Source organism: Nicotiana tabacum, chromosome 12 (assembly GCF_000715075.1).
Source record: "Nicotiana tabacum cultivar K326 chromosome 12, ASM71507v2, whole genome shotgun sequence".
In the NCBI taxonomy this organism is placed as follows: Eukaryota; Viridiplantae; Streptophyta; class Magnoliopsida; order Solanales; family Solanaceae; genus Nicotiana; species Nicotiana tabacum.
The window spans coordinates 31,236,542-31,250,226 of NC_134091.1; the positions used below are offsets into that span (position 1 = coordinate 31,236,542).

General features: G+C 41.3%; 1 protein-coding gene across 5 annotated transcripts in view; it reads right to left on the bottom strand.

Annotated features, from left to right (window-relative positions):
• Positions 1-13,685, bottom strand: part of LOC107830768 (BEACH domain-containing protein B-like) — a 59,924-nt gene that overhangs the window by 23,965 nt on the left and 22,274 nt on the right. For all 5 annotated transcript variants that reach the window (XM_075226295.1, XM_075226298.1, XM_075226294.1 and 2 more), the window contains 12 exons: positions 8,237-8,698; positions 7,946-8,101; positions 7,692-7,841; positions 6,423-6,578; positions 6,216-6,257; positions 5,726-6,070; positions 5,450-5,626; positions 5,115-5,275; positions 4,681-4,996; positions 4,162-4,594; positions 3,694-4,030; positions 3,315-3,503 (listed from right to left, as the gene is read on the bottom strand). In XM_075226295.1, coding sequence (XP_075082396.1) covers positions 3,315-3,503; positions 3,694-4,030; positions 4,162-4,594; positions 4,681-4,996; positions 5,115-5,275; positions 5,450-5,626; positions 5,726-6,070; positions 6,216-6,257; positions 6,423-6,578; positions 7,692-7,841; positions 7,946-8,101; positions 8,237-8,698 — 2,924 coding nt within the window. The remainder of the gene's footprint in view (positions 1-3,314; positions 3,504-3,693; positions 4,031-4,161; positions 4,595-4,680; positions 4,997-5,114; positions 5,276-5,449; positions 5,627-5,725; positions 6,071-6,215; positions 6,258-6,422; positions 6,579-7,691; positions 7,842-7,945; positions 8,102-8,236; positions 8,699-13,685) is intronic.

Consider the following 13,685-nt stretch of genomic DNA (forward strand, 5'->3'; position numbering starts at 1 on the left):
TTGATTCAGGTATGTCTAATCATATTTCTGGTAAATAAATCATTTTTCTCTACCATTTCTTAATCAATCTCTACTAATAGGCACAATGTCAAACAGATCTCAAACCATGGCAACCAAAATAGCTCAAGCTACCCAACTTTCTTTCATAACTTTGATTTCAGTTTTTTCGTTTATGGTTGTCCTTAAAATCTCATATTCGTCCTTTACCCAGACACTTAACTACTCACAAACCTTCTTCCGTAACTTTGGTGTCACACAGAATGTTGTACGGGACAAGGACATGAATCACATGGACTTTATTACCTAAGCCTTCCAAAATCATCTAAAGCTTGTCTTATTACCAATTCACCTAGATGATTGAGACATCCTAGTTTATCTTTTCTTATATAGTAATAATTTTACTAATAATGAAAAACTCTTCCCTATACAACAGTATGCCAAAAGGTAGAGAATCTACAAAGATAACCTATTTTATCAAAGCTTCAGAAAATGATATCTAATTTGTCTTACTTATCTACTTTAGAATGTGATAGGTTCGGCTCGGTAAGCATACTTATTTTCCCTTACCTCGACGAGTTGATAATCGAGCAACTTTCCTTTCTCTTTAGTTCGTTTGGATGTGTGGGGGTCCTAGTCGGGTTAGTTCTACTTCGGGACTCCGCGACTTTGTCAATGTCATGGATGATTATTCAAGATGCACTTGGATATTCTTGATGAAAGATCTCTCTGAGTTATTTCCATTTTCCAGACCTCCATACTCAAATCCAAAATCAATTTGGAGTTATATCTGCTCTTTTCATAGTAATGATGCACCAAAATGTTTATCTTCTTCATTTCAACGGTTAATGAACTCTCATGGGATCATTTATCAAACGTCCTCCTCGCACCTCTAAACAAAATGAAATAGCTAAGAGGAAAAATAGCATTTGATTGAGACCGCTCGCACCATCCTCATTACAGTCTCATGTTTTGTTGCGTTTTTTGACGGATGCGATTATCGCATCCTGTACCTAATTAATTGTATGCATTCTTTTGCAATCAAAAATGAGGTTGCCCATTCTGTTGTATTAGCACATTTACAGTTATATTCGTTTCTACCTCGTGTTTTATGAAGCACGTGCTTTGTCCATAGCTTCACACCAAAAAATACAAGTTAGTCCCTCGTGCTCTCAAGTCTGTAGTCTCCAAAGTTATTCGAAGTTGAAGGGGTATTAGTCCTACTGACTTGACAACCAACAGTACCTAGTCTCCGCTGATGTTACCTTCTTTGAGGCTCAACCCTACATCACACTCGTCTTTTGAACATCTACACACTTATGAAAGTTTACCCTTTCCATCTTTTGGGGATCTTAGCATTATCTCTCATTCACCTCCTCCATAGCTACAGTTCCACCACTTATAGTTCCACACCTATAATTCCACCTTCTACGGCTCCACCACTATTGACTTATAATCATTGACTGTGCTCCTCATCCGGTCCAGACGATTCACGCCAGGAGCAAGATTCTTTGCCTGCTACAGACTTGTCTCTCTCACAGAGTATTGCTACTTAGCAAAGTATTTGTTCTACTTGTAATCATATTCCTAACCATACTTGTTTGAGCTATCATCGCCTGTCACCATCTCATTATGCCTCTGTGTCATAACTTTCATCCGTTTCTACTCCTAAGACTACATGGAGGCTCTTTGTTGTTCAAGCTGGTGACAAATAGCTATTATTGAAACGATGTCCGTTTTACACTCACTCTAGTGATACTTGGAAGCTTATACCTCTGTCTCCAAGAAAATCGTCTATCAGTTGTGGGTGAGCAGACATGGTGAAGGTTAGTGTTGTTGGTCAGATTGATCAGTCATAAGGCATGTAGTGTTGCCAAAGGTTGTACTCAAATCTTTGGGCCTGACTATATTGATACATTCTCTCTTGTGGCTAAGATTGCTCTCTCCATCTTTTTGTCTATGGCCATTGTTTGCCGTTTGCCTTATTATTAGTCAGACAACAATAACGCATTTCTTCACGAGTATTTAGAAAATGAGATAAATATGAAGCAACCACCTAGCTTTGTTGCTTAAGAGGACTCTAGTGGTCTGGTATGCCGGCTATGTCAATCACTGTATGATCTGGAACAATCCCTCCGAGCATGGTTTAGTAAACTTGGCTCAGTTTTTTAGGAGATAGGCATGACTTGCAGTGAAGCAAATCATTCTATGTCCTAACGTCATTTCACAAAGGGAGTATGCTCTTGATATCCTTGAGGAGAGGAGAACGTCAAATTGTAGGCCTATCGACACTCCTATGGATCAAAATTAAGCTTCTACCAGGACACGTTGCTTTTTAGTGATCCCAGAACATATAGGAGGTTCGTCCGCAAGTTGAATTAACTAACCGAAACTTGACCTGACATTGCTTTTTTGATGAGTACTATAATTCAGGTCTCCGATTCTCCGTGTGATGGTCACCGGAATACGGTGACTCATATTCTTCAATACATAAAATCTGCTCTTGGATATGAGTAGCTTGTTCGATATACAAATGCAAATTGGGTAGGTTCACCTACCAACAGGCAATCTACTCCATGGTATTGCATTTTGGTTGGAGATAATTCAGTGCCTTGGAAAAATAGGAAGCAAATATAGTTGCAAGATCGAGTGTAGAAGCAGAATATCGAGCAATGGCAGTGGCAACCTGCAAACTCGTATAGATCAAGCAACTACTAAAGAACTGAATTTTGAAGAGATTGGCCAATTGTAACTTGTGTGTGACAATCAAGTTGCATCTTCATATTGCATCAGATTTGGTGTTCTATGACAGGACTAAGCACAAAGTATTTCATTGTCATTTCGTCAGAGAAATAAAACACCCCCAAAAGACATTGTCACAAAGTTTATAGAGTCGAATGATCAGCTTGCAGATATATTATTCACCAATTCATAGGACAAGTTACATATGCAGCAAGCTTAGTACATGCAATTTGTATGGACCAGCTTGAGAGGAGTGTTAGAGATACTGTAAATATGTTATATCAATTAGGATCAGATAGTGTCAATTAGGCGTATAGATTTCAGTTAGCTTGATTGATTTCCTGTAGGGTGTAATTCTTGATTTTCCCTCCTAATTTAGAGCATGAATACTTCAATATTTAAACACCCAATAGCTTCAAAGAATAATCAAGCTGAGTTTCTCTAAATTTTGTTGTTTTTTCTTTCATTTCTCACAATGGTAGCACCTCTAACAATTTAAGCTTTTAGATGGGGTGGTCGCACAATTCGACAATAATGATAACTAAAATATGTGTTTCTACAATTTGAGGTCATACCTTTCAAGAAGATTTACAAATATGTGACAACCACCAATCATATTGACTTGTTCAAGGAAAGATGCAAGCAGTTGTTTCTGAGAAACAGCCCGAATAACCATATGCAGAACATCTTCAATGCATGCCATGTCCTGGCTACTTTCAAAAAAGGCTATGAGAGACTTTATATCTGATGCTGAAATATGCTGCCTACATAAACAAAATGGTAGGAGAACATCTTCAAAAGGTGGTGGATAAAAAGAAATAGTTCTATTTCTGAAAAAATAAAATATGAAAGCTGAACAGGAGCTAGAAAGCTTACATAGTAAAGAAGAAAACTCAGTCACTACAACAGTCAAAAGAAGAAAAATTCTATCCTTTCTAAGAAAAAGAAAACTACCTGAGACTCATCTCACCGAGACTCAATAGAAGGAGACGAATTTTATGTATTTCATCTTTGCTAGGTCTCTCCCCTATAACTTGCTTTGTCACAGGATGTAAAAGAGGCTTGCTTCCAATAGCAAAACGAGTTTTGACATCATCCCAGTAAAATTGTCGAATTATGTCAAGAACACGGGGGAGCCTACATAAACTTCTCAGCAACCTTGGATCATTATCGAATTGCTGGATGAGAAACATATACAGTTCACGTTGAACTCTGTAAACTGAGTAGACCCATACAACAGGATTGAGAAATATATGGGATATAGCATCCTTGACTAGCATATCTGACAAACCTGGCAATAAATTAAAGAGAGCTACATAACCGAATATTTGGCAAACTGCCTCAAACTGAAAGTTGGAGATTAAGTAGTTAATGAACTCAAAGACAACAAAAAAGAACACACAAGTAGCTTGTGTGACATACCACTATTTGCAACCACATTAAACAAATGTTTTAAAGCAGACAGTGTATCCATATTTAACTGCTCAGGTGGAACTGACTGCAGCAAAAACCCAAGTATTGGAAATCCAGAAAGAAGGAGCATCTGTTGTTGATTGGCTAAATTCTCATCCAGAACAGAAGCTATAAGTTCAATAACTTCAGCAGTTAAACGCTCCTTTGTAATCGGGGTAAGTAAAGCTTGGCCAGCTTGCTTAGCTTCTTCAATTTCATACAAATCAGTCTTGGTGAAAAGAGGGAAAAACACAGAGACACCCCCAACACAATATATGATCTGTTGAAGCAATCGCCTGGAACACAGCTGTGTCCCGACCAAAACAGTTGCTTCAAATGAACTTTTATCTAATCCAGGATCCACCATTGGTGAAACATTAAACAAACACCTGCCATTACGTGCCTGATACAGAAATTTCAGTATTTTAGTTCCATATGAACAAGCGCAAAAAAAATCAGGGAACAATTCAAGGAGAAAGAAAAAAGAACCTGTGAATTAAGTCCAAATATGATTTTGGATGCAAGACCATCTTTAACATCAAGTACTCCACTGGGCAATGGGTTATCCAAATGAACTGCAGTTTCATTATCCAGGAAGGAATACATGTAGCTAGGTCCTAAAGAATAAATGCCTTGCACATGTTCCGAAGAAATGGAATCGTTGAACAAGTAAACTGGACCAATCTGACCATAGAAAGCAGATGGATCTTTTGAAGAAAGTGTAGGACTCTCTTCCTCATACGAAGGTAAACTGATTTTCGTGCCAATAGTGCAACAAGTCAGAGGCTCATTTACCTTGGCATATCTGCAACCAAATTGTGAAGTTCAGGAAGCTCTTCTCAATTGGAAATAGATCGAACCAACTCTTCTCTAACAAAATCAAAAATCAGGAGGGAGAGAGAGAGAGAGAGAATGCAAAATACCTGCATTTTTCAGAGGATACAAGAGTTCCATCCAAATAACACTTCAATTGGCTACCTCCAGAAAATGTCCTACCAATTGTATGTGTTAAACACAAAAAATGCCACTTCTTTCTAACAAGATTGACTTGCAGCACAACGGATTGCCTTTTCTGATTAATTGACTGTAAAAAGTAACAGAGCTATTAATAGCAAAGACATCAAGCAAACGTGGCTTAACAAAGAGGCTGGTGTAACCTATTCAAATATCATAATGCACTCCAAACTCAAGATTCACAGAAATGTAAACAAAGTAACAAACCCCAAGTAAAACTGAAGCAAACAACAACTTTTATCACCTCATATATAAGTTTATCTTTTCCAAGAACACCAAGGCATCCTCTTCCACTTTCAGTAAGAAAACTGAAAAGTCCCATTGTTCCACCACCTCTAGGAAAGCTTTCTACCCTTAGCCAACAAGTAAAAGAAAACCCCTTATTCAATGGCCACTGAACTGGAGTTTTTATCAAAATTCCCTGCATGAGGGAAGGACAAACATCACATAATTTAAAACGAGAAGTTACTCAGAGAAAGTAGAGAAACGATAAAGAAGAGATAACAATTGTTTCAGTTACCGATTCCATGCCATTGAGATCAAAGAAGGCAGTTGGTCCCTTCTCGTTGAGCATTGACAGCATGCTGGTCAAAAGCAATGAGCTGTACTGCTGATGTGACCCTACTTTCTCACTCCGGAGTAGAGCGAACATTTTGCGTATATCTTTTCCAGAAATGCTATGCCCACCAATGACCTGAATTAATTGTGCAATTTTCAAGACTACAGTGTCCTTGCCCTCTTGGGGAAACCAATCAAGAAGAAAGTTTAGCATCCCTGCTTTGACACAAGAAGCTTGATTGGACATTGAGTCTCGTATAAGCTGAAGAAAAACATCAAGCCCCTGATTCCGCAATGAGTCACTGCTCTGCCCAGTTAGCAAACAGAAATATCATTTTTCAGAATACTATATTTCCAAAAATAAAAGGAAATAATTGAATAGTCACAGTGAAAGCACATCAGCCAATATCATAACAGGAAAAACGTTAAAGCAAGGTGGGATAGATACCAACCTTTTGCAGGACATTGAGATATAGCAAGATAACATCTTCATTCTGAAATACGAAAGCAGAAAGGAAAAGATAACATGAGAAGCACATTTAACATGTCATTAACATACAAAACCATGAGGAAACAAAAGCTGCTATTGGGTTTTTTTGTAACAAGTACAAGAGGCTGCTATTACTGTCGGTGCACATACAAGATTTCGGACTACTAACCTTTATCACAGGGCTTGCCTTGAGATCAAACTTCCCATCGACCAACATATCAAGCAGAGCATCTAAAAGCGCCTCACTCGGTTGCCATTGGCAGAAGTCCAACAGCAAGCTACGCAAAGTCTGATAACCTGTGCCCACAAGAGCTCGAAATGCAACCTTTGAGACCAAAAGAATAATGAATATGAGTAGCGAAAAAAAACATCAGCTTCTCATGCTAAATCATGAACTTGCAAGCAAAGATATTTTCCACAATTCAGACAATGAAAAACATGCACCGTTTCAACTGGACGAGAAATCATGGTAAAAGAGAGACATGATTGGGATAAGAAACACTTTGATGGACTGAGAAACTGAACCCGACCGCATCTATTAGAAATACCAGAATGATATAGTAGTAAGATTGGGTTCAATCTACTCTTCGTTCTAGATAACCCATGACCTTCTTGGTTTTGATTAGACACAGAATTGGCTTTAGAGGATAAAGTGGATGCCTTAGGATTAAGCTTTTCAGTGGGAGTAATGTTGCTGTAGCTTGTAACTGCTGTTTTCTCTGTCTTCCTCAAGAGTTTTCGTGAAAATATAGGTCCTAATTCCCTTGAAGATATAGCTCAATATTCAATTGAAATAAAAGGCAGTCTGAGTCGTCCGGAACCAACTTTGGTTCATCAATGAGTAAACAATTTCCTGCTTGTTTTATCCATTATGTACCAATTTTAAATATACTGATGCATATATCCAGAAATGCAGAAGTTTATTTTAACCAGAAGGAAGTGCCAAAGCTACACTGCCTACCCAGGAATAGAGTATGAAAGGTTCTTCCAGAGCAGTTAGCAGAAGCTTTCACACACAGTCACAATTTTACAATAAGGAAAAGACAAAGACGTATGATAGTGAGCCCCTTATTATAATGTGACAAAGGTTAGCCTCCCTTCATCCGAAATTTTAGAATAACACAAAATAACAAAACACTGATACAAACGCTCTTTGTCACATAAAATTTACAAGGTTCTCTGGAAAAAAATTGCAATAACGGGAATGATAAAAGACTGCGAGTTGGCACTACAACGGAAATGAGGCCAAAGCTAGAAACAAGAAAGAAGTGGCAGAAGAAATGCAGCATCGTACATAATTATCAGCCTGTTCATTTAGGAGGAAGTTAAAAGTACACCAATTTTCATGTTCTCCATAATTTTGCAACCATTTTACAAACAAATAATGCTAACTAATTGCACAAAAGAGAAAAACTATAAGCAGCAGAAACAAACCCACCTTTGAGGTATCATTCCCTGAAAGCAAGCAGGTTAGTGTTTGGAGGACATTCAGAACCAGCTCTTCACCTTTGGACACGTCAAGGTTCCCATTCAGCAAGGATACAACATGTATAAAACACTCGCCATTGCGAAATAAAGCCTGATAATACTGACAACATAGAAACCACTCTCTGTCAACATGTTAACAGAATATGAATAGCAGAAAACATACAGCTATAGAAAATAGAAAAACATAGAATTAGCAGAGTATACCTCTATATCTGTCAAAAGTAAATCAATCATCCCAACCAATAGATCGATAGACAATTCTACAAAGTTCTCCCGGTCCTTAACATGAGTAAATGTTTCCAGATACTTCGAACATAAATACAATTTAGCTTTCTGGTCCTCCTCAGAATATGGAACAATCTGTTCCCCCAGCAAAGAATCCACATGAAAGAGGTCAAAAGAAAAGAAGTAAAGATTAGTAGTAGTCACTGTAAGAGCACCAAAAAATTAATAGACAATAAATAAGATAAATACATGGAAGGTTATTCATTCTACCTTCATCAAATCAAGAATAAGAGGAAGCATGCGATTTCTCAACTTTTCTTCCCAAAACAAATCAAACAAACGATCAACGCAGGTAGCGTTGTGCAAAGTAGAATGTTTCGCATCATTTGCAAGAGAGAAAAATTCTGCGAAGAGTTCAATAAAAGCCTCCATGCTGTTCTGCCAACGATGGATCATCTCGAGAGAATTCACCATGTCCTGGTTTAGAGAAGGACCAGGTTCACTCTGACCACTTTCAGTGTGAGGACTAGCAATCCCATGCCTTTTAGACTCTTGGGCCTGAATGCAGGCAACTTTAAGGACACGAGGAACTGCATCAAGTGTTTTAAAAGAAGAAAGTGTTTTCTCTGATGAAGACCGCATTATTTGAAGCAGGCTCTTTGCAAAAAGATTTGCAACCCCAGGATTACAAGCAGATTGTTCAAGACCCTCCAGCAAAATTGAGCACTCAGGCTGCCACCATAAGAAAAGTAAGTTTCAGGAAAAAAGGAAAACTGAATTGCATAAGCTCACATCTTATGAACCAAAGAGTGCAAAACTAGTACTCCCTCAGTTCCAATTTATGTGACACGCTTTCGTTATTAGTTCGTTCAAAAAGTATGATACATTTCTATATTGGAAACAATTTAACCTTAAAATTTCCATTTTACCCTTAATAAGAAGCTTTTATAGCCACAGAAATGTTATAGAATATTTGAAACCACAAGTTTCAAAAGTCTCTTTTTAGAACTCCGTGCCGAGTCAAACTACGTCAAATAAATTGAACCGGAGAGAGTACAACCAAGCATTTTATGTTCTTTAATTTACTAAACCTGTTAATCTGGAAGAAAAGGCATGGAAGGAAGCTCAGTAAACAGTCGGGAAGGTGAGGCATTAAAGGGGACCCCAATGCATGATTGACACTTTCGTTAAGACTAAAATTACCAACAAGGACAGTAGCTTAACATGAAGAGAGGTAGGATTCTATCCAGTCTCAAGAATTGTATAATTTCACCCAATATGAAAACTGAGGAGGAATAATGTTATACTTGGAAGATAACAAGTCTAAGACCCAACCTTTCATAACGTCATTAACCAGCCTAGGGCTTTGGTTTAACAAGTAACAACGAAGGAACCCAACCGGAAAACCTTGATGGGTTATTCTCAGGATCGCACCACCACCCTCCAAGAGACAAGCCTATCGCGACCAAAACCAAGGTAGAATCTCCGGCGTAAGACCACCCACGTGCCCTCACGCGCGGCCCGGTTCCGGCGACTTCTCAGCCACGCGCCGGCGCGTGAGGCATATCCCGGCCAGATCTCACATTTTCTCCTTCAGACAGCCTCATCGCGAGGCTGTTCCGAGTCTTCACGTCCAAGAACATCCAAATTCCGACGACATTTACTATTTTCCGGCGACGGGACCAGATCTCAATACTTCTTCAGACAGCCTCTTCGCGAGGCTATTCCGAGCATTCCCATCCCAGTTCCTCCTAAATCAAAAGATTTTTTCTATTTGCCGGTGAAAAGCCGAAAATCTTCATATTCAGGCGGCATTCTATGAATTTTCCGGCATCATGCAGCACCGGAGCTACGGATAGTATTTTGGGACAGCCGAATTTAGATATGATGGACTCTAAAGAGAGATCCTACTTCTCTCTAGAATCTAGAAAGCTGGAAAACATGTCTTTCATCAAAGATGCCTCTTGGCCAGCCCTAGAACTTGGGGGAAGATGCCATCGAAAGCTCGACGTAGGGCAGGAGACGCACTTCTCGCTATCTCAGGAGCACACCCTCAGGCGCAAGGGTTTCTTGGAATTTTGTCTGATTGGGTCTTTCTCCAAATGGGTTGGTTCTCCAAAGGCTGTTAGGAACTGGGCAGCAAAGGTATGGAACGTCAAGGACGGACTGAAAATATCGCAACTAGGGGACACGCAATATCTCTTTCGATTTGTCGACGAGTCTCAAGATTCAGAAATTCTTGTCAGAGGAAACAGGAGGTTTGATGGGAACTTCTTAAAGCTAGACAGATGCGTGGAGCACGATGGGTGTCTCGACCCTCGTTTCCCCGGCGAAATTTTGGTGGTCAACATGGTGGGTCTCCCGGTGCATCTTTGGTGTCTTGACCTATTCAAGAAGATTGAGAAAATCTGTGGGGGATTTTATTGATGTTACTTGTAGCCTACACGATCTCTCGCGAATGACGATTATGGTGAGGAAAAGGGGCAGAATCCCTGTCTCCACTGTGGTGGAAGATGGCTACTTGAGTTACAGGGTTTGGTTGAGCCCTGAATTTCGCCCTATATTTATGCCTGTGGTAGTTGCGGAAGAAAAGGGAAGGTCAAATAGAAGGGAGGGGAGGGGAAATCAATCTCTGAAGGAAGGGGAGGGCTTACCGGATCAGTGGACAAAGCCGGAATCAGACGTTAGATCAAGAAGAGACGGGGGGCTTAAATTTAGGAGAAGACAAAAAATTATCGGGAGGAAAAGACATGAATGCCCCTGGGTTAGTGATGCGGGCTGGAAAGGCAGAATGGGTCGGTCCTCGTTTAACTATCATAGGGCCGGGCAAGTTCTCAACAAGTATAGGCCTGGGCCTCGACACATGGGCCCAGCAACTTTTCCCAATTCTATTAGAATTGACCTCTGATAAGGCTCCTAAGCATACGGGAGCAGTCGCTCCTTCTTCTTCTGCCAATGGTGCTTCACACGGTGGTATTTCCTCACCAAGCTCTAGTGACCTGCGCCCCTCTTCGGCCGCTGATCCAGGGACAGCACCGGCTAAAGCTGGTGGTGTTATTCCACGACCTCCCGCCTCTGATGAACCCAGCTCCATCGCCCCCTCATCTCCCACTGTGCTTAGCTGTGCTTAGCTGTGCTGAGGTTACACTACAAGCTCCTTCTTCTCCTAGGGAGATTGCTGCGCCTGCCCCAATTGATATCAGTGGCGGTCCAGTAATACCAGTTAATATGCCGCCAAGGGTTCCATCCCAATATCCTGCTGGCGTTTCTGGTCATTCCAATAGAAGCGAGGCGTTTATTTCAGAGGTTGGTGCCTCTCAAGGAAATGATGAGATCCTCCCACTGTGCCTCTCAAGCGAGGCGTTCATATTGCTAGCAATGCTATGGTCTTGTATTCCTCTGGTAGAGGCAAGGAAAGGGTACATACAGAAGACGCCTGTCCAATTTCGTCACGGATTGGAGAATGGGATATGTCCTTCTGGATGGAGGATAAATTATTAAACTTTGGGAAGTTCTTAGGTGTTTCTTTTGAAGGGAAGGAAGATAGGGTGCAAGAACTGTTGAGGGAGATTGAGCAACAGTCTTTTTATGAAGGTGCAGGGAGTGAGTTGGGTAAAGGTGTTAAGCAAAATAATTTAGGGAATGTAGTGGTGTACCAGAGAAGGGGTCGGGTGTGTGACAGGGAGAAAGGGACCTCGGCTAGGGGGGTGGGGAAAAGGGGGTTATTGTTACTTATGGAAGTTAAGATTCTTTCATGGAATGTGAGGGGGATGAATGACCCAAACAAAAGGGCCATCATCAAAGTGGGAGTTAGGGAGTGGGGTGCCAACCTAGTTTGTTTTCAGGAGACCAAAATGGAAGCTTTGTCGGATGCGATCGTGAGAAGTGTCTGGGGAGGTAGTTGGGTGAAATATGACTGGGTCCCAGCAACGGGAAGTGCCAGGGACATTCTTCTTATGTGGGATGATAGAAGCTTGGAGGTAAAGGAGATTAAAAGGAAATGTTGAAGAGCTGGCAGCTCTCGTCAAAGATAGAGTGAGTGGGGTGGAGTGGGGATTTGGGGTAGTGTACGGACCGGTAGGGGAAGGGTCCAAGGTGTCTTTCTGGGAGGAACTGGCCAATATTATGGGGGAATGGGACATTCCATGGGTTCTAGGGGAAGACTTTAACACTATTAAATTCCCGGAGGAGAGATTAGGGTGTAGTCTGATTTCGAGGGCCATGGAGGAGTTTTCTGACTTCATCAATGATCACTTTCTCATTGATCTCCCTCTGTCAGGGGAAAGGTTTACTTGGGCCAGGGCGGAGGATTCCAACTCAAGGTCTAGACTTGATAGATTTCAGATATCGCCCTCCTGGGATGAACTGGTGCCGAATGTGCTGCAGATTCCTTTACCTAGGCTGACTTTAGATCATTTGCCTATCTTGCTAGATGGATGGAGAGGGAAGGGGGTGCGTGCTCCCTTCCGATTCGAGAACATGTGGTTGAAAGTGCCAGGATTTGGTGACAAAGTGAAAGAATGGTGGACAAGCTACGGGGTATCAGGGTCACATTCATTCCGTCTTTCGAAGAAACTCAAATTGCTCAAGGGAGATATTATTAGGTGGAATAAGGAGGTTTTTGGGAGGGTAGAGGTTAAAATGAGGGAGCTTATGTATGAATTGGGGAATTAGAGAGAGGGGAAGGGGCGAGGGAGCTAGATGAATCTGAGAAAGTGAGATTGGGGGAGGTTAAGAGGGAAGTAATCGAGTTAGCAATAGCTCAGGAGACTAGTTGGCGGCAAAAATCGGGGGCGCTCTGGTTAAAGAAGGGGGATTCGAATACCAAGTTTTTCCACAGGGTTGTGGTCGCAAATCGAAGGAGAAACTTCATAGAGTCCTTAATTGTGGATGGGGTGAGGATTGAGGGAGAGGAGGAGGTAAAAGGGGCGATAGTGGGGTTTTATGAGAACTTATACAAAGAGGAAGTTAGTTGGAAGCCTACTTTGAGGGGAAAGAGTTCAACCACATAGGGGAGGGAGACAGTGAGTGACTAGAAAGGGCTTTCGAGGAGGAGGAGGTACACGAGGCTGTGTCGAGTTGTGCTAGTGACAAGGCCCCCGGGTTTCTCCTTGGCCTTCTTCCAGCTCTGTTGGGACACCATTAAGGGGGAGTTGATGGAAGCCATTGAATATTTCCACGTGAATGGTGTTTTTGAGAGAAGTATCAATGCTTCTTTTATCACTATTGTACCTAAGAAAGAAGGCGCATCTTGTATCAGAGACTACAGGCCTATCAGTCTTGTGGGGAGCATTTACAAGATTATTTCTAAAGTGCTCTCCAACAGACTCAAGAAGGTTCTTGACGTGTCTGTCTCGTCCTCCCAGAATGCGTTTGTGGAAGGTAAACAGATCCTGGTTGCTGCTTTGGTGGCAAATGAACTTGTAGATTCCAGAAGGAAAAATAGAGAACCCGGCTTATTATGCAAGTTGGACCTTGAGAAGGCTTTCGACCATGTCAATTGGGAGTTCCTGGGTTTTATTATGATGGGGTTTGGGGAAAGATGGAGAGGATGGATCAAGTTCTGCATTTCCTCAGTCAGATTCTTGGTTAATGGTAACCCGTGTGGTTTCTTTGGCAGCTCCAGGGGTCTCAGGTAAGGTGATCCCCTATCCCCCATGCTATTCATTCTAGTGATGGATGCTCTGAGAAAAATGATGGATCGTGCGGCGGGTGGAGG